At 36.2% G+C, this 24,071-nt stretch overlaps 2 protein-coding genes across 2 annotated transcripts; one reads left to right on the plus strand and one right to left on the minus strand.

Annotated features, from left to right (window-relative positions):
- Positions 1 to 6,967: 6,967 nt before the first annotated feature.
- On the minus strand, positions 6,968 to 15,093 carry LOC108204418 (MLO-like protein 10). The gene is made up of 15 exons (XM_017373836.2): positions 14,772 to 15,093; positions 14,440 to 14,497; positions 14,106 to 14,332; positions 11,784 to 11,900; positions 10,392 to 10,452; positions 10,204 to 10,292; positions 10,017 to 10,091; positions 9,839 to 9,927; positions 9,700 to 9,749; positions 9,575 to 9,615; positions 9,325 to 9,498; positions 8,791 to 8,826; positions 8,635 to 8,702; positions 8,487 to 8,547; positions 6,968 to 7,677 (listed from the first exon to the last, which is right to left on the minus strand). The coding sequence occupies exons 1-15, from the start codon at positions 14,919 to 14,921 to the stop codon at positions 7,267 to 7,269; spliced, it is 1,707 nt and encodes a 568-aa protein (XP_017229325.1). The 5' UTR covers positions 14,922 to 15,093; the 3' UTR covers positions 6,968 to 7,266.
- Positions 15,094 to 16,292: 1,199 nt separating this feature from the next.
- Positions 16,293 to 23,792, plus strand: LOC108217360 (uncharacterized). Its single transcript, XM_017390198.1, has 15 exons — positions 16,293 to 16,362; positions 16,441 to 16,584; positions 16,683 to 16,796; positions 16,889 to 16,969; positions 17,085 to 17,234; positions 17,471 to 17,551; positions 17,667 to 17,741; positions 18,048 to 18,161; positions 18,323 to 18,394; positions 18,857 to 18,973; positions 19,044 to 20,009; positions 20,746 to 21,204; positions 21,321 to 21,573; positions 22,033 to 23,063; positions 23,185 to 23,792. Exons 1-15 carry the CDS (start codon positions 16,293 to 16,295, stop codon positions 23,790 to 23,792), a joined length of 4,335 nt encoding a protein of 1,444 aa, XP_017245687.1.
- Positions 23,793 to 24,071: the final 279 nt, after the last annotated feature.

The following is a 24,071-nucleotide window of genomic DNA, read 5'->3' on the forward strand; positions in this document are numbered from 1 at the left end:
AAACAAACACTACACATACATATCAAATATCCAATACACATCAAGAATTAAAGCAAAAAACACATTCAAATTCCATTAATCAGACAATTATAGCAAGAAAACAGCTAATCAACATATATATTCATACACCAGAAACCCCAGAATCACTAACACACACATGAAATAATCTATTTCCAATATAAATAACCATCAAAAATTAAAGCAAAAAACACATTCAGAGACATCAAATACCCATATACACAACCCTGATAAAAATTTGTATCCACTATAAAATTAAGAACACTAAAACCCTTTAAAAAAAACTTACATATATATATACATATACATAATATATATGTATATATATCTGCAGAACCTAGTACTAAACAATCAAGATTCAACTCCTCATTAACTTCTCTATTTAACAAACAATTCAAGCAAAACCCAATAAATTATCAATACTCAAACTAATTAACCAAACCACAAAATGTACAAGAAATCAAGAAATTTAATAACGACAGAGATAATACCTGAAACCCCTTTTGTTTCCTCTCTCTGACTCTCTCTCTAATTCTCTACCGCTCTCTCTAACTCTGACTTAATCTCTCTCTCTACCTATCTATAACTCGACCTCTCTCTGAAGCCCTCTCTAGCTGTTTCGCTCTCTAACTCTGTCTTAATCTCTCTCTCACTCTCTGTCTATAACTCTCCCTCTCTCTAAAACCCTCTCCAGCTCTCTCAGACACTCTCTCTCTATGATCATGATCAGAAATGCATTTCAAATGTTACTCGGTTTAATTTATAGTGTTGGCAGAACTCTAAATTCAAATCCTGTTTATAATGTTCGCAGAAATCTAATTCAAATCCTGGCCGTTGGTAATTTGAACTTAATGGCCATCTGGTTTCAGAGAGAGAAAAGGGCCTCAGAGCATCCCAGCGGAAAGCCCAAGTCCGGGATCAATCTCAGTACCAACATAAAGTGAATTCTAAGAATAGCTGGTAATTTTCCTACAATGCACAAGGCCATTTCTACTTTCAAACGAGTCCGGTTAAATTTTAGGGTTTTATATCGAATTGTCCACCGAACTCACCAAAATATATCAAATAGCTACCTGATCTCCACAACGACTCAGTTAAACCACTATAATGCTACTATATATCATTCCGTTAACTTAAAAAAAAAACCTAACGCCAGAGTTGACAGAAAGCTGATGTGGCATAATAGTGTGTTTGGCTTATTTTGTTCAACATTACACTTTTGCTCATTTGGTTGAAAATCTGTGTCCTGGATTGTGAGAAAAAGGTTGTAGCATTTAAACCCTAGGGTGCCAGGGAAACAACAGTCTGTAATCTCTTTCACGAAGAAGAAAACTCCAGGAATTAATATTCCTGCTTGAGATGGGTTCCCTACAAAAGTGTTTTTTAACGGGGAGGAATGCTCACTCCCAAGAATACTTCCATCAGGCAATTCTTACAGATTGCACTCATCAGCCTCGACATCTTTCATGTTACCTCTAGTAATCCTGGTTTTGATTCAGCAATAACAATGTGATCTGAGTATTGCTGCCTGTTTTGGTTGTGGATGATATTATCTTCATTCTTTGGTTTAATTATATTGTCTGTATATTACCGTGAACTCGAATTATTCAACCACACTTGAGTTGTTAATGATGGTTCCTGATCTAGAATCATCACAATAATGTTGAACAAAATAAGCCAAACACACTACTATGCCACATTAGCTTTCTGTCAACTCTTCCGTTAGGTTTTTTTTTTAAGTTAGCGGAATGATATATGGCAGTATGACAGTGGCTTAAATGAGTCGCTGTGGAGATCGGGTAGCTATTTGATATATTTGGTGAGTTCGGTGGGCAATTTGATATAAAACCCAATTTTATGATCATTTTATATAATACTGTTTATAATTATTATATAGTACAATTTTAAATATTTTATAATATTAGAATTGTATTTAATTTTGAAAAATAAACCATCTCCAGCTTTCTCTCACACACATTCTCTCTCAACATGATCATGATTAGAGATGCATTTCAAATGTTACTAGGTTCAATTTATAATATTCGCAAACTCTAAATTCAAATCGTAACCGTCGGTTAATTTTAACGTCTCGCTCTACATGATCATGATCAATTCAAATTTTACTGGGTTCAGTTTATAGTGTTCGCAGAACTCTAAATTCAAATCCTAGCCAAATCCTAGTCGTTGGTTAATTTCAACGTAACGGTTACCTGGTGTCAAAGAGAAAAAAGGTTCAGGATCTTATTTTGGTTCACTATATTAAAAAAAAAAAAAAAATAGTTTCAAAAAAATAACTCACATTCTACACCACAACTTAAAGTTCCATTTCCTATATTTATTCAAAACGGCACATGAAATCACGTTTTAAACTTTTAGTTTTTGAAAAAAAAAGTAAAACGTAACACAAAGTTATGCTTAAAATATTTATTTTTTAAATGATTATAGACGTAACACGAATTTACATTTTCATCACTATAATGTTGTGTTTGGTTGGGGTGAATGATTCCGGAAGGAATGGAATGAAAAACGAACTATCTTATGGACAATTTTTAAAAAAATTCATTCTTTCCTCCATTCCATTCCTTACATCATGTGCTAGATATTACATCCTCAATTTGAGATGGAATGCTCCATTCTCTCCCATCCTTAATTTTCTTCTCAAATCTCATCATAGCAATTTTGCACTTCCTCAATTTTTTTTTCAAAACTTTCTTCCTATCTGTATTAGTTTCAAGTATTTTTACTAATTTCATTCCATTCTCTCCAACCAAACACAACATAAATGTTACACGAAGTTACGTTTGATTAATTTACATTATAAAAAAATTCAAACCAAAACGAACATTCTACACATATCAGACCTAGAAGAGAGAGGAGATAAGAGATAGTGGAGATAACAGAGGGAGGAGGGAGGAGCTGTAGCACGATTGTTCAACTAGGGCACTGTGACCATTACGTTTATGAATTTTGAGGTATTATTCTATTTGTATATGTAATATCTGTATTTATTTATTTAATAATAACATATCTGAACTAGAATAGAATAAATAATATTAGTTTAATAATATGATTAGAGAAAAAGGATTAGTAAATTTAAGTTAATAACAATAACAATAACAATAATAATAATAATAATAATAATTGTTTTAAAATGATTTGATTTAAAATAGAATTAATAATTAATAATTAGATCATGAAAAAGTTTATATTAATCAGTAGAGTTCTATTAATTATAAGATATTTAGAGGATTATATATAAAAAGTATATGAGTTATTAGCAACCATAATCATAAGGAACGGGAACGCAGCCGCATAGTTAAAGCGAGAATAGAGGGTGCGAGGCGTGAACTAGTGAACCTTTTCATTAGGGGTGTTCTTCAAAGAGCCCGCACCGCAATATACGGTTTTCCTTTTTCGTGTTGCGATTGTGGTTTGAAATTTTAACAAAAAACGCGCAGTACGGTGCGAGTTGCGGTTTGATATCATACGAGCGTGGTTCAAGCCGCACCGCTATTTTCTAATATATAAAAATATATCATATATAGTTACAAATAATTATGTTATATAGATAGATTGTTTATTATGATGATGTCATATGTTATGTGTGTGTGTGTGTATGCGTTCAAGTTACTCAACTCAAATTTGATAATTTGACAATATAAATTCAGGTTAGTTGTAAGATGATAAATTAAATATTAAAATTAAATCTGTTTTCTATAAAATAATTTGTTAGTGTTGGAATCTTTCCATCTTCATCATTATCATACTTATATTTTAGTTTATATTTCTTTTGATGAGCAGTGGCGAAAATCAGAGGGGGGTTAGGAACTTAGGGGATGCTAGAGCCCCCCCTAACTTCGAAAAAACAGTGTATATTTTTTTTTCAACCCCCGCTGAATCATCCATGTCAATATAATTTAAGGTACTTAGAGCGAATTCAAGAGATGCCTTATAATATGTTCCAAGTCATAATTTAGGACATTTGATGAAAAATGTTGATCCAACAATGTCCTAGTGATGCCTTATATCATTAAGACAACCTCTTGAAGCCTTATTTATAAGACACATCTCTCTCCTTGCTCTATCCTATATATTATAATAAATTTTTATACATACTCTCTTTCTCTCTCTGCTTTGGACTTGCTCTTAGTCTAAAGATAGTCTGATTAACAAATACATTCAAACACAAATACATTCAAACAGATACACTCATAAGTCATACGCACAGACTTGACACAACCCTAACTCAACTTCTCACTGTGATAAATTCATTTAGCCGCGAATCCTCGACAACATGCTCAGTTGCGCTCTCCCTCCTGGCGGCCGGCTCCTAGTGCCCACAACTCACAGCCCTGCAACCTGCTCTCTCCGACTCTCCCTGCCTTTAGTGGGCTTAACATTTCGGGCAACAGGGTTCTTGTGGGAAGAAGGACAAACCGAGCCCTTAGTGGTCCTTATCTTATCACGCCACACATGGAGATAGAGACATCTTGGAAAGGAATATTGAATAGTCATGTCACTTGGAACTGGTTGTTTACGCTTTTTTTGGAGGTCTACGACCACTATGTGGTGTAAAAAAATCGGTATTTTATAAGTCAACTTTTTTTTCGACGCTGTTGCTTACTACTGTATTTATGTTAATGCACTATGAAAAACGTTTTCTATGAGGCCTTTTAATCAATCAATACCTGCAACCTAGAGAGATGGTCGTGTCTCTTTGATGAATATGATATCGAGGTTGGGTATTCAAATTTCAATTAGTCCTTAACAATCTCGCTTGCTTCCAAGTTTGAGCCCCCTAAACTTCATTCCTGGTTCCGCCGCTGTTGATGAGTATCCTAACTCACCTCGGGCAACCGCACCACCAGCAACCGCACCTCGGGCACCTCCCACGTCAACACCCCTGCTTTTTTCATTCCTTCTTTCGTAGTAGTACTGATCTGATAGAGTAAGTTAGTAACATGACGTAGACATGCATGTTTTGGTGGGTAATAAATTGAAGTGTAAAACCCAAGTAATCAAGTGCACACATGTTTTTGTACCGTAGTGGTACCTGGTGTACAAGAGTTGACAAAACCACCAATCCGATTCAAACCAATCATATTTCGTCTGATTCAAGTCTAAATTTATTTAACCCGGTTAGTAATTGGATTGAAATAATATTAATCCGATTTGGTTGGGTTGAACATGGGTTTCGGGTTTTTATAAACCGATCCAACTCAACCCGATTGAAAAATATGAGAACATATTCATTATTAGTCTGGTTCAATTAGTTTTATTGTATTTGTGTGCTCTTAAATTTAATATAATAATTTTTGTTTGCTATTTAAATATATATGTGATTAAATTTATGGACGAGGATATGAGATTAAATTCATTATTATGTTTGTCTAGGAGCACACAAACATAAATATTGTTTGTTTGTTACGTTAATATATTTATGACCTTAAATTTATCTATTTATGTAGCAAACAAACACGAATGAGAATATGAGATTAAATTCATAAGTATATTTGTTCATTATTTGTTACTACTTATTTTTTTTAACTGTATTCAATTTTATGTCTTTGTCAAGATTGTTAAAGTAATTTTCACTATAAAAAATTAAATGTTGAAGACCTATTTGACACCGACGATTATAATATTTATTAACCCAACCAAACCGATTCAAACTGAAGTACTACAAATTGGTTTGGGTTACAAATTTATATGATTCGGGTTGGGTTGAAATTTTGAAAACCCGACTTAATTAGATTGAGTTAATAAATTCCGTCAACCCGTCCAACCCGAACCGTGTACAGTCCTATGCGGAGTAATAATTTTAGTTAAGGAGATGTACTGACTTGCCAGGTTTGGTTTTTTAGTTTTACCGTACTTTAACCCGTGCGAAGCACGAGCAGTTATATAGTTCGTAATATATTATTTAGGATTTAAATTTTAATATCATTTTATAAGTATTTTATTATTATTGAATTGAACGGATTATATTTTTTCACAAAAATTTAGATTTTACAATTTATTATTTATTTATAAATATTTTTTTGTTATTAATATGTGATAATTTATTATTCAATTAATTTTAAATCATATTTCGTATATCTTCATGTGTATGAAAAAAGATATTTGTCGTGTAACAGATTAGAGTTTGAAAAGGTTACGTCATGATTCGTGTTTGTATTGAAATAGAACATATCAGATTTAAAAAGAGTTAAATGAATGTTCTTATTAAAAAAAGATAATTCAAAATTATATATTTATAATTTTACTTTTAACATCATTATAATATTTTTTATGAAATATTATATAATATTGTAGAGTAAAGTGCATTTTGTGTATCAAATGATTTTTTGAAAAGATATGTACATGTAATACTCCCAATACTGTTTTGAGCAATCAACTATAAATGTATCACCGTACAAACTTTTATTACAGGATCAACACAATGAAAATCTTGCAGATCTGTAATCCCGAACATGATGAACAACACAAAACCCAAACAAAAATCAAACTAGGAGGAGAGACCAAACAAAACCCAAATAAATTGGAAAGATCTGCAATCCCGAACATGATGAACAACACAAAACCCAAACAAAAATCAAACTAGGAGGAGAGACCAAACAAAACCCAAATAAATTGGAAACATATTGAAAAAACACAAGAGATTAATTAATAGTAATAAAAAGAAGACAAGATTGTGGCTTTTCACGGGTGCAAGCCGATGAAAACCCCTCAAATAACAGAGACGGCTATTTAAGGACAAGGTGAATTTTAGGGTTTTGAGAGAAACCCCTCAAATAATAGAGACGGCTATTCAAGGACCATGTGAATTTTAGGGTTTTGAGAGAGACTACTTACATATTTTTTATGAAATTAATTGGTAAAATCTTTATACATATGAATTAGTTATAATAATACTTTTATAAGTGAAATATTAATGAGAGGTGACAACTTCAATCAATGTTAGTATTTAACATAATTCATCGCTCATTTCTTTGTTGATTACATCCTCAGTTTTTACTAATAGACCCATATTTGGAGTTTGGGAGCATGTTGGCAAAAAATTATAACAAGGGAGAGTTGTCACCCTTACTCCAATCATTCCTACTGGTAAAGAACAAGCATGATTCATGTCAAATGTACAAGCCGAGCAGCTACTCTATACCATGCTGCTTTAAAAGCAGTTACTAATTTATGTACTCGTCAACTGCATGCATTAAGAATCAGTACCAGGGCCCTAAACAACAATTCTTACTTAGGTGGTGGCGGCTTCGAAAATGAAAAATCATCCTCATCTCGATTTTCTTCACCAGCAAATACAGTTGTTTCAGGGTCTATATCATCGTCATCAACTCTTACAATCAATTTGGCTGTGGTGGACTCCGTATTTACTGGATCAGCTTCCAAATCAGACATGTCCTGTTCGTCGTACGCATATGAACGAGTTGCATGACCAGTTGTCTTGAAACGATGAAGTTTAGATGTGCCCGAGTGCAAAGTTGATGACATGGATGTTGATGCCATTGAAGGAGTAGGGCTTGAATCACCCAGACTTCGAGTAGGAGACCTTCCTCCGTGTTTCTTCTTAACAGCCATACGCCAATTCTTAAGGGCTTTGGCCGTTTGTTCATCAAATATGGATTTCTTCATATTTGAACCCATCTGAAAATTTAATTCAAACAACTTCATGCACGAGGTATTTAGCTCCAACAGAGAAATTGACTCGGTAACAAAAATATATGGCAAGAAAAATTAGATGTAACTAGAGTACAACTTTAATGAATTTAATTAATTCAAAGTTAATTCAAATAATGCCATTTAAATTCAGGATATGTATTTCGATCGGGTTTGAAACAGATTGTATATTCTAGATGACTCGTGGATCAGATAATTTTAGCGATCCATTTCGTTTGCATACCCCGGACTCAGTTACCCAGAATCGGCTGAAAGAGTCGAACATAGATATGTCTAAAGGACGGACTTGACAATCTTTTTTTCCCAGCCTAAAATAAGTGTCCGGGTCTTTAGCCCAACTGTCCAAATCAGGTACTCGAGGCAAAATGAATAGTTGAGATACTAAAGGCCCCAAATAGAGTTGGATCGGAATTTCGACCCATTAACGAGCCTATTTGCAGATGCAACTGTCAACTATAATCTTATGAGATAATTCTTGACAAAAATAATTTATAGTCAGTTTAACCGCTGAATCTCCCTTTGATGGATCAATATGTTACCCCGAGTCCTCGTTGGTACTTAACTCCAAATGGCCGGCATTAAATATTAATAACAAGATCCTGGCAATACTAAAAGTCCATTTTTTACAAACAAATCCTCCATACCACGGACTTGCTGGATAATGAGAGGATTTAAAAATAAAATACTTGGAAACTGTCCATATCACTTTAAAATTAGTCATTAGCTTTACGCTTTGAAAACTAGAAGCTTTTCAAATGGTTACAGGAAAATTGTACCTGAGCTATGAGGGCATACAGTGGAAGTGTACTATAGCTGCATAAGAATAGGACTCCAACCCTGCAGACAACAGCCACAAAGATCAAATATTCCGTGACTTCGGAAGAATATTGTACCTGACAGATATCTAGTAGAATAATGGTTTACCCTAAAGATAGTTTAATCATCAACAACTGGAAGTTATCATGGAAACAAGATTTCAGTCCAAATTCATACTGCAAAGAAAAACTAGTTTTATTAGCAAGCTTTAAACGAAAGAAAAACATATTACAGATATGAATGATATACAATAGATTTACTTACCCATATCCATAAGAAATATGTAATCTGGAACGCATTCTGCAAAAACCATGTTAAATTAGATGTCATTCAACAAATAAATGTTTAAAAGAAGTTGCAGTGAGTAAACCTTTTGCCTAAAAAAAATACATAATGTATCTACTTTGTCCTCCAAACTAAAAGCTCCAAATTTAAAGATACATGGAGAACAAAGTAAAACTTTCTCTTCCACGGTTTGCAAACTCCATATTCATTTCTATCGGCAGTCCAACCCTATGCGTTGAGTTTAAATCAGATGTCTTCAGCAATTAAATATATTTTGTATAGAAACATCATACATTGATTTGGAAAATTACTAGTCCATGTGTATCATTAGCTCAAATTACTTCAAATATTAGCACTTCTACAATTCCTAGTGCAGAGAATAAGAAGCAAACACTCACAACAATTGATCTTGCAGTGGAGTAAAAACTGAAAGATATAACAATACAGCTAATAACTTCTGATCCAATTTTTTTTCTTAAAAAGGTGTTGTGAATTCCTTTCATCTTTCGTTACCTGAAATAGTGCAAAGTGTATAAGATGTAGGACTAAGTGGGGCCGACCAAACCAAAAATATCTGTCTGAGCCTTGGACAAGAGGAATCCCTTGGACCACTGCATGTCTGTCCGTGATTTCAAGAGCCATTTTTGTCAAAATGGATTGGAGCTTTGTCCCAACAGCTAAGATAATCTGGGAATAACCAAACGGTTAGCTTTAATCTTCTTAATAATATCTAACAAGAAAAGAACTAGAAAAGATTTCTTACAACAAGAGGTATCAAGGACGCCCAGAACAGTGCCTTGAATCCTGTCATGAAGCACCATTAAAATTTGTATTGTGAAAGTTATAATGAAACTTCTCAATTAAGAGGCCTTTGGAAGAGATATATACCATTAACATTTATCAGCAAAAAAACCACAAATGATGCCCACAACACCGGGCTGCCAATGTCACAAAGAACCAAGTGAGGAGAGAAATTTACGAGGCAAAAATGAAATCAAGCAGCAATATGATTACACTTTAACATTACCTGACTCCCACTACTACCTGGAAGTCATCCTCTAGTGATCTTTTGATATACTTTTGGAAGTTAAATTTACTTCCTGGGGCTAAATGAACCTACAAATACAGTAGCATTGTCAAGAATAATGTAAACATATAGATGGTGTATGTGTAAATTAATAATCAATAAGCAACTTGAAACTCACACTAATGAATCCATTTCGCAATGTCAAGTAGTCAGACTTACTAACAGACCTAAAAAATTGCTGAAAAAAGCATCCCTGCAAGAGGAAAATTTTGCATAGTGGATATATTATTTCCATTACTAAGAAATGTATATGTAATACAAAGAGAATGCTGATTAAAGTTCCAAGCTCGAGATATGTATCTTACAACAACAAAGAAGAACGGAAGTTTTGTCCAGAAACTAGTGTGTGCTTTGACGAAAGATGTCTCATGAGTAAGTCGGAATCTTGAAGGATCTGCATGTCCCATTGTAGGTAATGTGACTCGAAAAACAGTTGCATCACACAAATTTATTATAAAAAAGCTAGACCTTTTTTAGTAATTTAACAACATACCGTTGGAGAATTCATAGTCATGGGATGCCGTCTCTTGCTCCCAAACTTTCCAGCCACGAATCTAAGGAAACACAAATTTTAATAGCATTAAATGAGGTGCCATACATCATTACAGGGGGTAAACATCACGAGGTGGTAAGACTGTCGAAACTCACACACACTTGACAGTTGGGAGAAAAGCAAAAATATTTGCTAGGAACACAGCAGCTATTGAATAGTTTGATCTTGGAATATTTAAACGCACTTCTTAGCTTGTTATATCTAGGGTTCTTCTCAAATGATACATATCTATTAAATGTATGGTTTTCCTTCCCATATTAGTGGCTAATGGAATTGTTCTGTCTTTGCTGGTTATTTGCTCTGTCTACTGGTTGCAATGTAAGGCAAATTAAGCTCATGCCCTACTTAGCATATCTATTTTTATAGCTGCAGCAGCTTCATAGTGCTCTTACACTTTCTCAACTTCAGCAAAACAATTATAAGACACGGAACACTAAAAACCTAAAAAAACCGCTTTGTGAGAAAAAAGGTCTGCAGATCTTCACTAGACCTGCTGATGTCTGAGCCTACGCACACAATACATTTTTTTTTGTATGAAGCAGTAGTAAGGTAATCTGAGCAACAAGAATAGGCTGGCAAAGGCCTTAAATTAAAATTGAAAAAACAAGAATGCTAGAACATAACATTGTTCAACTTTAAAGGAATAATTAGGTTATAGCATGCTAGCTTGAGTTGATTTGTTTCCTCATGCAGGAGTTTCTGCGTGTCTAAATAAATGGCAATCACCCAACTGATTTTTAAGCATAGGCATGACAAATTACCTAAACAAACACCATCCACCAATCAAAGATGGTCTGCCGCTTTTTATTATCGACTAGGGGAAAAAAACTTAAATCTAAACTTTGTCCATATTTTCTAAATAGAAGTGCAATCTGCTACGAGAACCAACAGAATTGTTTGTTTTTCTTGATTAAGATTATGTTTCCTCTAATTGTGCTTTCTAAGTAGCTTACAGAATCACAAAAATCCTCCATAAAAATATAGGAATTTCTTCTTTTTACAGTATAGATATGATATTAACAATCGTGTGCTATCTCAACACATCGTAATCTTTTAATGTACATTTTATACAATATAATGACAGGCCTTTACTAAAATTCACTGGGCCAGACATTACACGAAAGGGAATCTATTACTTAAAATCTTAGCGAAATCATATGTTCGCTTCTGCTATGGCTCAAAAAACAAATAAAAAAATTATATATTTCAATTAGTCTGCAGGCACATAGAGGAGATCTGACTTTCGACTTTTCACTATTTTACCAAGTAAAATACATGCTATATTTGAATATAACGAAAGCACAAAAAAATTATTCTCGGATATTTTATTACCTTTAGTCTCCCAAGAGCCATTGTAACAGCACTGTACACCACGTGCAAAACTGCCAAGAAGAATATGAGTATGTGCAACTGATGTAATCCGTCAACTGTTATGATTGGTACATGCCCCTGTTGGCCAACACATGCATTAGTATCTACAGACTGTCATCATGTCGCTTCCATAATAAAGTCTATATCTTGGAAGGCCATAGATGTCTATAAAAAATAATTTAGACATAATACTGAATCAGTAAGTTCTACCATATGCAGATTTAGTTGCAAAAGATGCCAATATCTTATGCCTTAATGCAAAGAGAAAACGGTATGACCACAAAATTTGGGCTAGTTCAACATCATATGTTAAAAGATATGGGGATATAGATTCCTCCCACCTCACACACTTAAGAATACCTCATGCACCATTGGAAATGACAAACATTGAAACAACCAAGGAAGCACATGGATAATAGGCAAATCCACATCAATCTTAGAGGGCGTTTGGATACGTGCATTTCATTTCAAATGATGGATTTTAAATGACAGGATTTGAGTTGTCATTTCAAACTATCAGCTTTATACTAATATTTGAATGTCCTGGATTTCAAATGAAATCCAAATCTATATTCCCAAACAGATTATGTGTTCAAATTCAGAATTTCAAATGAAATCCAGGTTCCCAAACGGACCATGAAGTAAATTACTCTGATTAATTCGAAATTTACCCTAATATTCAAGTACTACGACACATGTATATTCATAAGACCTTAGATTCCAATTCTAAATATCTATTAATATCCCCAGCCAAAATTATTTCATCAGCAAACCAAGATATACCTCTTCACTTAACATGTCGAAAACAAGAGTACAGGGGAATGCGAGATGCATAACAGCCCTTGTATACAAAATTCACACGCGCAAGTCAGTTATATATATAGCCAATAATAGGCAACACTAAACTAAAAGAATTTAGGTCTTTAGCAGGCTCACTTTCAATCTTTCAGTCTATCCAACAAATTAAAAATATTTAAATTAATAAAATAGCAACTAACTCTTGGTTCAGCGGTATCTACCTTGCTTCCTTTACCGGATGTCGAGGGTTCGATCCTTCTCAAAGACAAAACGAGTGTGTGCGTGGGTTTAATCATCAAAACAATAACCAGCATCACAAATCGACTATGTAGGTAAATCCTCTTAACAGTTAATGACGAATAATATAAAGTTCTAAGTTGTGGTGCTTAAATAATCGCCCATTTAGTTAAACCTATCCTTCAACTGCTTTTAACCAATAGATGTAATATTTCGGAATGGGGGATCTTTGCTGATTGCAGTTTTGGATATTATATTCAAAGGGATCAAATAATTCAGAACCAAACCAGATTCCAAAACATTCCGTATTAGTACACCAAGAATACCTATACTATTCTAGTGTTCTTATCCACTAAAATCAACAAGAGTTATCATAAAGACACAACAAGTAAAAATTCGGAGAAACAGCTACAATCCCATGAAGAAATTGGCCTAGTCAGTATGACCCCAGATTCATCCTAGCGATCTCCAAAATTAAAGCCAGGCTCATTTCTAGCAACCCCAAAGGCTGAACTTGTACCATCCGAAGCCAGGCTCATTTCTAGCAACCCCAAAGGCTGAACTTGTACCATCCGAAATCACACGAGGAAATAGACATACAGCTCCCTTTAAGGCAAAAATCAAGTCTAGTACTCTAACAGATAAATCAAGTGTGCATTAAAACATAACCCTTAAAAATTAGCATAATCAGTAAGTAATAAAACATAATGTGCAAATGACCAGGGGAGGATCTAGTAAAGGGCACAGGCAATGTGCCCTTTTAAACAAAATTGACGCTTTTTCGCCATTATAGATTTTAATAAAATATAGAAGTGTCCGCATAAAAGTTAACATAAGGGTGCCTTCCAAAACTTTACTTATTGCTCCCCGGGGCCCAAAAATAAAATTCTAGATCCGCCCCTGCAAATTAGCAAAGCAACTAATACAAGTCATTGAGATAAACCATGACTTTTGTAATATTTTACTGATAATACATAAAAGCAATTAAATATAAAAAATGCAACTGTTAACACAAAAGGCAATCGAAGATGTTTTAAGATGGACAGAAGCAAAGTACATATACACTGTACAATTATATTGTTTTTTTAATAAAAATAAAATGAATTAATATATATGGTGCAACACCCCCTCCCTTTCGATTTTGATGGGAGTAAAAAAGAAGTCGGGTGTGAGTTATCAGTACAATACATGCGTACTGAACATCACATACTTTACATGTAAATGTAAGCGTATCATAGATATATGTACCTCTTTGCAGGTAGATTTGTTGTTAGAAACAGATAGTGATCTGTGGTCATACCACAGAAGCCTCCGCCGATTTTCTTCTTCGCCTTCACCTCCCTTGACATGACCTTTCTTCTCCCCAACTTTACACGGCAACATTGTATCGGCGACACTTTGCGAGATGCAAATTTTAGCAATGTAATACTGACTAAAGGTCAAAAGTAGTGAAATGAAACCAAGAACCATCAATTCTGCAGTAATTCAACAAAAATTGTTTTGGTGAAACAAATTTATTCCTTATATCAATAAAAAAACATGGGCAAATAGAAGGAAAGAGAAAGTAGAATGACTTATTTACCGGATTTAACCTTGTCCAGAGCATTAAACAGAGCTTTCTTGTGCTTGGCTGTGAACCACTAAACAATCCATTTGAAAGTGTGAATAAGTTGATAAACATATACTACTTTGCATAATTATCAAGAATTGATTGGGCAAAAACAAGCATAAATTCACAAAATCCCCTTTCCCTTTCTGCATAAATGGGCTATTCTAATTTCACAATTCAAAGGGATCTATGTCTATACACAAGACATAAGCAACCAAAAAGGATCATAGTAAACAAAAAAATGAAAAATTCAAGTGCATAGACGACAGATAAACGTAAAGATAGAAATTGGGGAAAGAACATACAGCTCCAAGTTTATGAAGAATCTTCTCCAAAGCAATAGAGATGATGATAATAACAGCACAAACAGCAGCAACAGCCCATGTGGGTGTTCTATCAAGCTCCCTTGCCAACTTATCTCCGCTCATCTTTCTACTGGAATCCTTGAAACGCATGCATTCTAAGTGCTAATAATACAAGAGATTTGGCCAAGTGGGGATAATGGTAAAGTGGTGATAGATGGCTGAGACAATTTTAGTAGATACGTAGCTGTGTCTGTATTGTCCAGTAATTACGCGGTTTGCGCCATTTTGATTGGGTGATGTTCTTTTTCGGACCAAGTTCGAGTAGTAGTAGTAGTACTCTCTCCGTCCCAAATTAGATGGCCCGGTTGATTTTGGGCACACAATTTAAGGTTCATTGACCGCATAGATACGTGATTTATTTTTAAAATTTTATTTTTGCAAATAAAAATTAAAATATGAAATTTTCATTTATAAAAGAAAAAATAAAAAAATAAATTTCGGAAGTAGACGGTCAATGCACCTAAAGTTACGTGCCCAAAGTCAACGGGAACATCTAATTTGGGATGGAGGTAGTAATATTTTATAGAAACCGTTCGAAATAATGCAGCGCACTACTAGTATTCCGTTGATTACTCTCAAATGTCTACTGGACTTGATGAAATTTTCAACCAACTTTCCAAGTGTTTGACTCGGTTACACAGGCATGTAAAAATTTATTTGGCATAAGAGGTTTTGACCGACAACTAGATTTTTCGTGTTTTTTGGAAACTTGCTTGACCTAGATATTTTTAAAAAATACTCCTAAATTTATGCGACCCCTTCGATGTACGACTTCACGTATTTAAACAAATATTTTATTATAATTTGAGAAAAAGCTCTAAACTGGACAAAATTATCAAATTAAAGGTTATGCGCTATTGGATTGAATTGAAAATCTTAGGATCAATCTATCTATTATCTATCTATTATCTATTATCAATATTCAATATATTTTTAAAGAGTGCACAGCCCGTTTAGCATCCTTACCCACGGGTTAGCCTGTTGACCCGCATTTTACCCTTTAAACAACTTGAAAGCATGACCCGATTTAATTTTCGATAACCGGTATATACCCAGCTTTCCCAACTCTATCATCAGACTTCCTTTGCTCGAAGAATCCTTACTAGGCGTCAATCACGGACAATCACTGCGGCAGCAAATCAGGGATTCAAATTTGGCATCATCCTGTCCGGAACTATGGTAAGTCACTAACTCAGACAATTGTCCATGTTCATTGTATGTTTAACTCAAAAATTCAGAACTTTTGCATAGTCATGATCTCATCGAATAGATAGGCTCCGGTGTATTTATTTTATGTGTGATAAGAGATTAATGTACCATGGATTCAACTACTGATCTCGGACAGAATAACACTTATTTCGAAGCTTGATTAGAAAACTGATATGTGAAGATGGTTTATTAGCTGATTCCCACCACATCACTGTAGTGGCATAGTTATTTTGTGTCAAGGAGTATTGAGCGATGGCTGATGGATTTAATTTGCCAAGTCGTAAAAGAAACAAAGAGAACAATTCAGATAGTTCATTCTCCGGTGATTCTTCGTGACAATCAACTATCTGGGGGAACACCACGTGTTTTATCCAGCAACTCACATTTTTTTATGTTTCAGGCATCCGAGGATATGCAGGCGGGAGGGCGCTCGATTCATTTTTACAAAAACGTGCAGAAAACATCAAGAAATCTAGGCCCAATCCTCCAGGTTTTGCCCCTGTTGAAGGGTCTCTTCAGAATAGATCAGGTGGCACCTCCTCATGTACGCGTGTGTTGATGTTGTTCTTCATATATAATATATTTCAGATAACAGTATAGTTTAAGTTTATAACCAGTTGCTGTTGGTTTCGTTCCTTGCAGGGTCCAATCGGTCTCCTTTGTCTACTGTTGATCATAATTCACCCCAGGCATTTGTTATGGGAACCACAACCAAAGGTGCTACTCTCTGCTCCAGGCTTTTGTTTCGTGCATTCTGTAGTTTCAATATTGCTTCCACAAACATCTCTGCAGATCTACGCTCCTGACTATTACATCTTATTTATCTTGACAATCCAATTTTTACGTAGGTAGCAACCTAACTCCGATGTATACTGAGCACTCTAATGGGAATCATGGTCATGATATCAACTCCCATTTAACAAGCATAGGTAAAAATCATTGATTGTCGGTAATAGATATTTTAAGTTTTATATTGATATATACAATGATTTTTTGCTATGAAATGCGCATTTGTACGACCAACTGTATCATGGTCTGTCCCAGGTTCTGAACGTACCCCTGTTGGAAGCACTGTTCCTAACATGACTGCTGGCCATGTGAATGATACACAAAAACCTGCAGAAAACATCAAGAAATCTATGACCATTCATCCGGGTTTTGCCCCTGTCGAAGGGTCTCTTCAAAATATCTCAGGTGACGCCTCCTCATATACAAAAGTGTTGATGTCATTCTTGATGGATAAAATATTTGTACCTGATAATTGTTAGAAAAATTGTTTAAGATATCTCTGCTCCTGATAAAATATCTCTGCTCCAACCTTTTGTTTCGTCCAGTCAGTAGTTTAAATATTGCTTCCACAAAGATCTCTGCAGTGAATATGCTCCTGACTATTACATCTTATTTTTTTTGAAAATCCAAATTTTATGTAGGTAAAAACGCAACTCCGATGTATACTTGGCACTCTAATTGGAGACATGGTCATGATATCAACTCCCATATAACGAGCCTAGGTAAGAATCAATGATTGTCGGTAGTGGATATTTGAAGTTCTATGCAGACTTATACGATGCTTTTTAAGATTGATATAATTTCGGATTCTCGAACTGCAACATGATCCACAAACAGGTTCTGAACGTACCCCTGTTGGAAGCACTGGTCCTAACATTGCTGCTGGCCATGTGAATGATGCACAAGAAAGAGGTAACCAGGAGGCCCTTTGTTTTGAATCTTACGGTTGTCATTGTCCAGTGATGAAATTAAGTATCATGTGAGAGTTGCACGTTTGTTATGGTTTTCGTTTAAAACCTTGCTTTTGGACCAAGGTTTACCGCACTAACATTCTTAGAGACCCCTGATGAAAGTTTAAATGCGCGTTGATGATGGTCCAAGCATTAAATGTAAACTTGATTAAAAAATTACAATTGAACGATTCAGGTTAAGTAGTTGGTATAGATCATATATTATTTAATATTAATTTGGACTTATTTGGCTTTTGTGTTCCAACAGCACCAAGCACGTTGTCTTATAGACTTGACGGTGGAATCAAGAAATCAAAGACCCCTCTTAGTAACATTGATCTAAACATTTCTGCTGGCCATGTCTCGGGGACAAAAGAAAGAGGTAACGCGTATGCTTTTCTACCTTTCAGCTTAATGTCGTCACTAAGTTCTGAAAAATTTAAAATAATTAATGAGACTTCAACGTATGTTCAGATGTTACTTGATTGTTTGTGTTAGACCAGTTTATACCACACTCACACTATTAGAGTTACCTGTTGACAGATCAAAGTCGCAGAGGTCGTGGTCCAAGCATTGAAAAGGTCCTTAACCAGAGGCGAAAAGCAAGCTTAACAGGTGAAGTACAATACACGCACATAATTCGGCAGGCTCTGCGGCACACCCCACTCATTTTGGTCCAGTATTCGAGTATTTATATATTAAATACGCTTTTATTGCTTGAATTTCCCAACATGTCCTGGCATTTTGTCTTCAAAAGATATTGAAATTGGCGTAATGTCCACTTCTCGCAGCCGTGTGGCAAACGAGGCCAAAAAAACTACAGGTTTGCACATTTGCAAACTGCTAATTGGATTAAAAAAAATAATGAGTGTATAATTCAAAATACATGTTTAGGACGAAGAGGTCGTGGACCAAGTATCGAAACCATTTACAAACATGTTGATTTCAGCGGTATCTTCAACAGCTCAACATTATCAACAGGTTGTTATACTAGTGCACATTTGTACGGTAAGAGTGTTTAGTCGCGCGTTAATTTGATGCCTTTCTCACTCCTGTCAATGTTTATTTATTTTTCAGCCGTGCCTGATACCGCGTTTGCAGACAGTAATTACTCTGCATTCGGAGGAAAAAATCTTGAACACCTCTTCGAAGAGGTGGTTGACGAGCCAATGGAACAAGCCGTGATGCATGACCGTGAGTATTTTGAGCCTTACATACTTGATTCTTTATTCATTTACAAAATATAACCAGTGACTAAATACAGAAAATGACACTGATACGAACACTTGGGAAGGTTACATGGACATCGGTCCGCCATCTGGAACATGCAACAAATGCGGTTCATGTATGTGGTCCGAAGAGCGCAACAACAAGTCTAGGAAAACAGCACAGCCTACATATTCACTCTGTTGCAGAGATGGTTTTGTCACACTCCCAGCAGAGGACCAGCCTCCGCCGGTGCTTGCATCTTTACTTTTTGGTGGTCCCAAAACAGCACACTTCAGAGCAAACATTCGTGTTTACAACTGCATGTTTTCTATGTGCTCGAGTGGTGGTAAAATAGATCATAAAATTAACTCTGGAAATGCTCCCTACTGCTTCAAGATTCGAGGACAGAATATACATCTAATGGGCAGCTTACTACCAACACATGGCGAATCTCCTAAATTCTGCCAGCTCTACATATATGGTACGGATAATGAGGTGGCCAACCGGGTCAAGGCAATTGGCTCGAACACTGATGACATTGATCCTGAAATAGTCGCAACTCTCATTTCCCTACTTGATGAGCACAATCACCTTGTGAAATCATTCTGCACTGCACGTGAGAGGTTCAAATCTAACCAACAAGATGAATTTAGTTTGACTCTAATTTCCTCAGAGGCAGCTAATGGCAGGCAAAATATCATAGGTCCTTCTAATGAAGTCGGAGGGTTAATAGTCGATCCTAACGGAGATACACCTGGCGTGCGAGATACAATAGTACATACACGTCGCAAAGGTCTTGAGAGAGTCTGGGAAACAGACAAGCACTTTATGCCTTTTCAATACCCATTGCTGTTTCCTCAAGGTAAGGATGGTTGGCACCCGAAGATTCCACTGCGTATTACGAAAAGGAGGAATATAAGTGCAGATGAGGCGTCTGAAGATGAACCAGATAGGAAACACAGGGAGTTTGTGTCCATGAAAGAGTATTACTGTTACAAGTTAATGATACGTCCACACGAAGGTATGTGTCCTACATAATCCCTCCATCGATATGATTCTGCTCTAATTTTGGTTTTACTAATTTGTTCCATTACTTTACCAAACCTATTTTATAGTTTGACTTCCTATATAGCCATATTGGTGTCATATCTGATAGGCTGCGGAGGTCATGTCAAATTAACATTAAACTTTGTAAAGTGCTGTGATATAACATATGAAGCAGAGACCAACAATCAATATCTTCAGCAAAACTAAGCCATATTGGTGTGCGTGTATATGTATCAAACTTATTTTACGTGTTGTAATGTGCATCCACAGCTATATATATGTGAAAACCTGTTCGTTTCATTTTTCAGATGCCCTCATATAGACTGTTTAATTAGTATTTCATAACACTTGCCTGATACTTAAAATCTTCACGGTTTACCGTATACTTATGGGTTCTGGTATTTCTTACATCGGTGCTGTATAAAAAGTACCACATGGACAAGATGAGGACTTATCATTAATTTAATATTGTTAGCGTTTTTATCCAATGTGCCGCCATCACTGGAAAGCAGCGGTATGCATAACAGTCACAACATATCAATCGCCTCATCGAGAAACACATTTAACCATGCAACTTTTCATGCCCAGTACATTAATATTCTGTGTGATGTTGATGTCAGTGACATTGTTTTTTCTAATCAATATAATCCCTCCATCGATATGATTCTCCTCTAATTTGGTTTTACTAAGTTGTTCCATTATTTCATCAGGCTTGACCCCTCACCTCGGGGGAAGGTTGTGGCAGCAGTACGTTGTTGATGCATTCACTGCAATGGAACAGTACAGACTTGATTGGATAAGTAGGAACCAGACAACTATCCGCTCGGATCTATACACATCTGTTAGGGATGTTGTTCGCAGGGGAGACAATGATCCGTCTCATCTTGGGAAATGTGTTATCTTGCCCGCGTCATTCACGGGGTGTAAACGCTACATGTCTCAGTATTATAAGGACTCTTTGGCACTTTGTCGGAGCATTGGTCATCCGACTTTGTTCTTGACCATGACATGCAACTTAAAGTGGCCCGAGATCAAGGAAATGATGAAGCACCTCCCAGGTGTCGATATATGTGACGCTCCTGATGTAGTTGCTCGCGTCTTCAAATTTAAGGTCGATCAACTCATTGACCTTATCAGAAAACAGAATTTTTTCGGAAGATGTATTGGATGTGAGTACCCTCTTTGTTCCCTTTTTGATTCATTAGATTAATCATATGAACACTAACTTAGCTACCAAGATACGACTATTCTGTGTTCCTCACCTTGCTTATCACTTCTTTACCAGTGATGCACGTTATAGAGTTCCAAAAACGCGGATTACCACATGTCCATATGCTTGTGTGGTTGAATGATTCTGACAAACCTAAAACTGCCGAGAGCATTGACAAGATGGTTTCTGCAGAGATTCCCGACAAGGATAAAGATCCCGTCGCTCATGCAGCGGTGTCCAACTACATGATACATGGTCCCTGTGGGAAGGATAACACGCAATCTCCTTGTATGGTCAAGGACAAGTGCTCTAAACATTTCCCAAAGAGGTTTGTCTGTATACCCCTGTAGTGTTTATAATGTACCATGATGCATCAGAGTTCTTTGTTGGTCTTTTGAACCATTAGGTGTGACAAGATTCTGAAATTATATACAAAAGTAAATTTTTGATGTGAAGTGTTAGTGAAATTGTGACTTTGTAGATTAGAAGTCAACTACAGCAATATTAAAAAAGGAGTTACATTTTCTTGATGCCATATACACATAGCAGGAAAAGGAAAGCCGGTAGTTACCGAGTCTTATACAAGCAAGAATGGTAAAAAACATAAAGACTCTCACATAGTTCTTAGGGAATATTTGAAGACAAAATGAGTAGTTTTATAAGCAGCACAAAATGGTGTCTCTATTATGTGATTCATCCGTGTCTGTAATGGCTGCCTTAAATTTGTAGTCCAATTAATAATAATGGTCTCTCTATCAGTATTTAACCTGACTATGATTTTTTTCAGGTTTAATGCCAGAACATCGTTTGATGATTCTGGTTTCCCGATCTATCACCGATGCGACACTGGTTTTACAGTCGAGAAGAAGGGTGTCAAGCTTGATAACAGATATGTCGTCCCATACAACCGTGAACTTCTTCTAAGATTTCAGTGCCACATCAATATCGAGATTTGCAACAACTCAAGGTCTCTCAAGTACCTTTTCAAGTACTGTTTGAAAGGTCACGACAACGCCACCATGCTGCTTAAAAAAAACAATGGTTCTGTCCAAGAGGTTCAAAGATCTGCTGGTAAAAGAAACAATTTAGACGAGGTTAAACATTATCTTGATGGACGATATGTTTGCGCATCAGAAGCAGCCTGGAGACTCTTTGGCTTTGACATCCATTCCCGTTGGCCTTCCGTTGACAGGCTTCCGGTACATCTCCCGGATGAGAAGTCTGTTAGTTTTACGGATGGTGAAAGCTTACAAGGTGTATGTGATCGTGCCGATTTGAGGAAGAGCAAGCTAGAGGCCTGGTTCATTGCAAACAAAGAAATTCCAACAGCCCGGAATTATACATATCACGAGTTTCCGAGACATTTTACCTGGCTCCCCAGGGTCTGCAGATGGAAAGAAAGACAGAGGGGTGATGTTGTTGGGCGATTGTCGGAGGTTCACGCTACGGCCGGAGAACTACTTTATCTTCGCATGCTTCTAATGAGGAAGAAAGGTGCTATAAATTTTCAAGACGTTAGGACTGTTGACAACCATGTTTACGACACTTTCAAAGAAGCTTGTGCGGCACTTGGACTGTTAGAGAATGATAGTCAATGGCACCATGAAATGTTTGAGAACTCTCACTCTGCCATGCCAAATCAGCTACGTGAGATGTTTGTTAATATTTTGGCCTATTGCTCTGTCACGGATCCAGGAGCCCTATGGAATGCACATTGGAAATCCATGTCAGAAGACATATTGGGGATTAGGAGGCGTGCGTCTAACAATCCTGAATTGCAACTATCTGACATTGATATCCAGCATTATGCCATTGCAGGTTATTTCCAATAATACACCAATGCAATTCATAATTTTGCTTTTCGATAAGGTTTATTGCATTTGTAGTGGTCGTGGCGAATGTTACACTAATATGTTTTCCTCTTATTCTTGGCTCGCAGAGATTGAAAAACTCTTGAATGATATAGGAAAGAGCATAAGGGATTACTCGGGTATACCGTATCCTTCTGATGTGTACCTTTGTCGCGATGTCAACAGGCTCATCAATGAAGAGACTTCTTATGATGTTATTGAAATGAAGCAGCTGCATGAGTCCAATTTTAAAAAACTGAATACTGAACAATGGGATGTCTACAATACGGTTATCGACAGCATTGATAAAAATCAGGGTCGCTTAATCTTTGTGCATGGGAGTGGAGGATGCGGGAAAACATTCCTCTGGCAGACATTATGTGCTAGGCTCCGTTCGGAACGCAAAATTGTCCTCCCTGTTGCATCCTCTGGCATTGCCGCCGTGCTGTTGCCTGGTGGTAGGACCGCTCACTCAAGATTCCACATCCCCTTGAAGTTGGATCAACATTCTACTGCAGGGATAAAACATGGGTCTGAAATCGCTGAGTTGTTGCAGAAGACCAGTCTCATCATATGGGATGAAGCTCCTATGCAACACCGCCATGCTTTTGAATGTGTTGATAGGAGTCTGCGCGATATAATGTCGTCAGTTGACTCGATTTATACTTCTCCTACACTACCATATCATGGCTATTGATTCAAGTAGAATTAACTGGACATTGAAAGTGAGGGTCACCAGAATGTGGCCTTCGGTAGATGACCAAGGTGATGTTGTTCGCCAGGACTTGATTCTTCTGGATTGCCTGGTAAATGTGAAGATTATGTAGTATTTTTTATTCTCACATCTCCTCTACTGATTTTGAATGTATCCCATGAATGCAGTTCTCACATATCCACGCAAGTGTGGAGCCAGCTATTTGGAACCAGATTAATCATGATGTGTTCGAGGGTGGTCTCTACATAATCAAAAATTTCA

This window comes from Daucus carota, chromosome 1, assembly GCF_001625215.2.
Source record: "Daucus carota subsp. sativus chromosome 1, DH1 v3.0, whole genome shotgun sequence".
Taxonomy (NCBI): Eukaryota; Viridiplantae; Streptophyta; class Magnoliopsida; order Apiales; family Apiaceae; genus Daucus; species Daucus carota.

Coding starts and splice junctions, on each gene's coding strand:
- LOC108204418 (XM_017373836.2), bottom strand. CDS start 14,921: ATGCGTTTCAAGGATTCCAGTAGAAAGATGAGCGGAGATAAGTTGGCA. Junction 10,092..10,203: donor TTCCGTTCTTCTTTGTTGTT/GTAAGATACATA, acceptor TTCCTCTTGCAG/GGATGCTTTTTTCAGCAATT. Junction 8,703..8,790: donor CATATTTCTTATGGATATGG/GTAAGTAAATCT, acceptor TTTTCTTTGCAG/TATGAATTTGGACTGAAATC.
- LOC108217360 (XM_017390198.1), top strand. CDS start 16,293: ATGGCTGATGGATTTAATTTGCCAAGTCGTAAAAGAAACAAAGAGAAC. Junction 17,552..17,666: donor CTCCCATATAACGAGCCTAG/GTAAGAATCAAT, acceptor ATCCACAAACAG/GTTCTGAACGTACCCCTGTT. Junction 21,205..21,320: donor TTTCGGAAGATGTATTGGAT/GTGAGTACCCTC, acceptor CTTCTTTACCAG/TGATGCACGTTATAGAGTTC.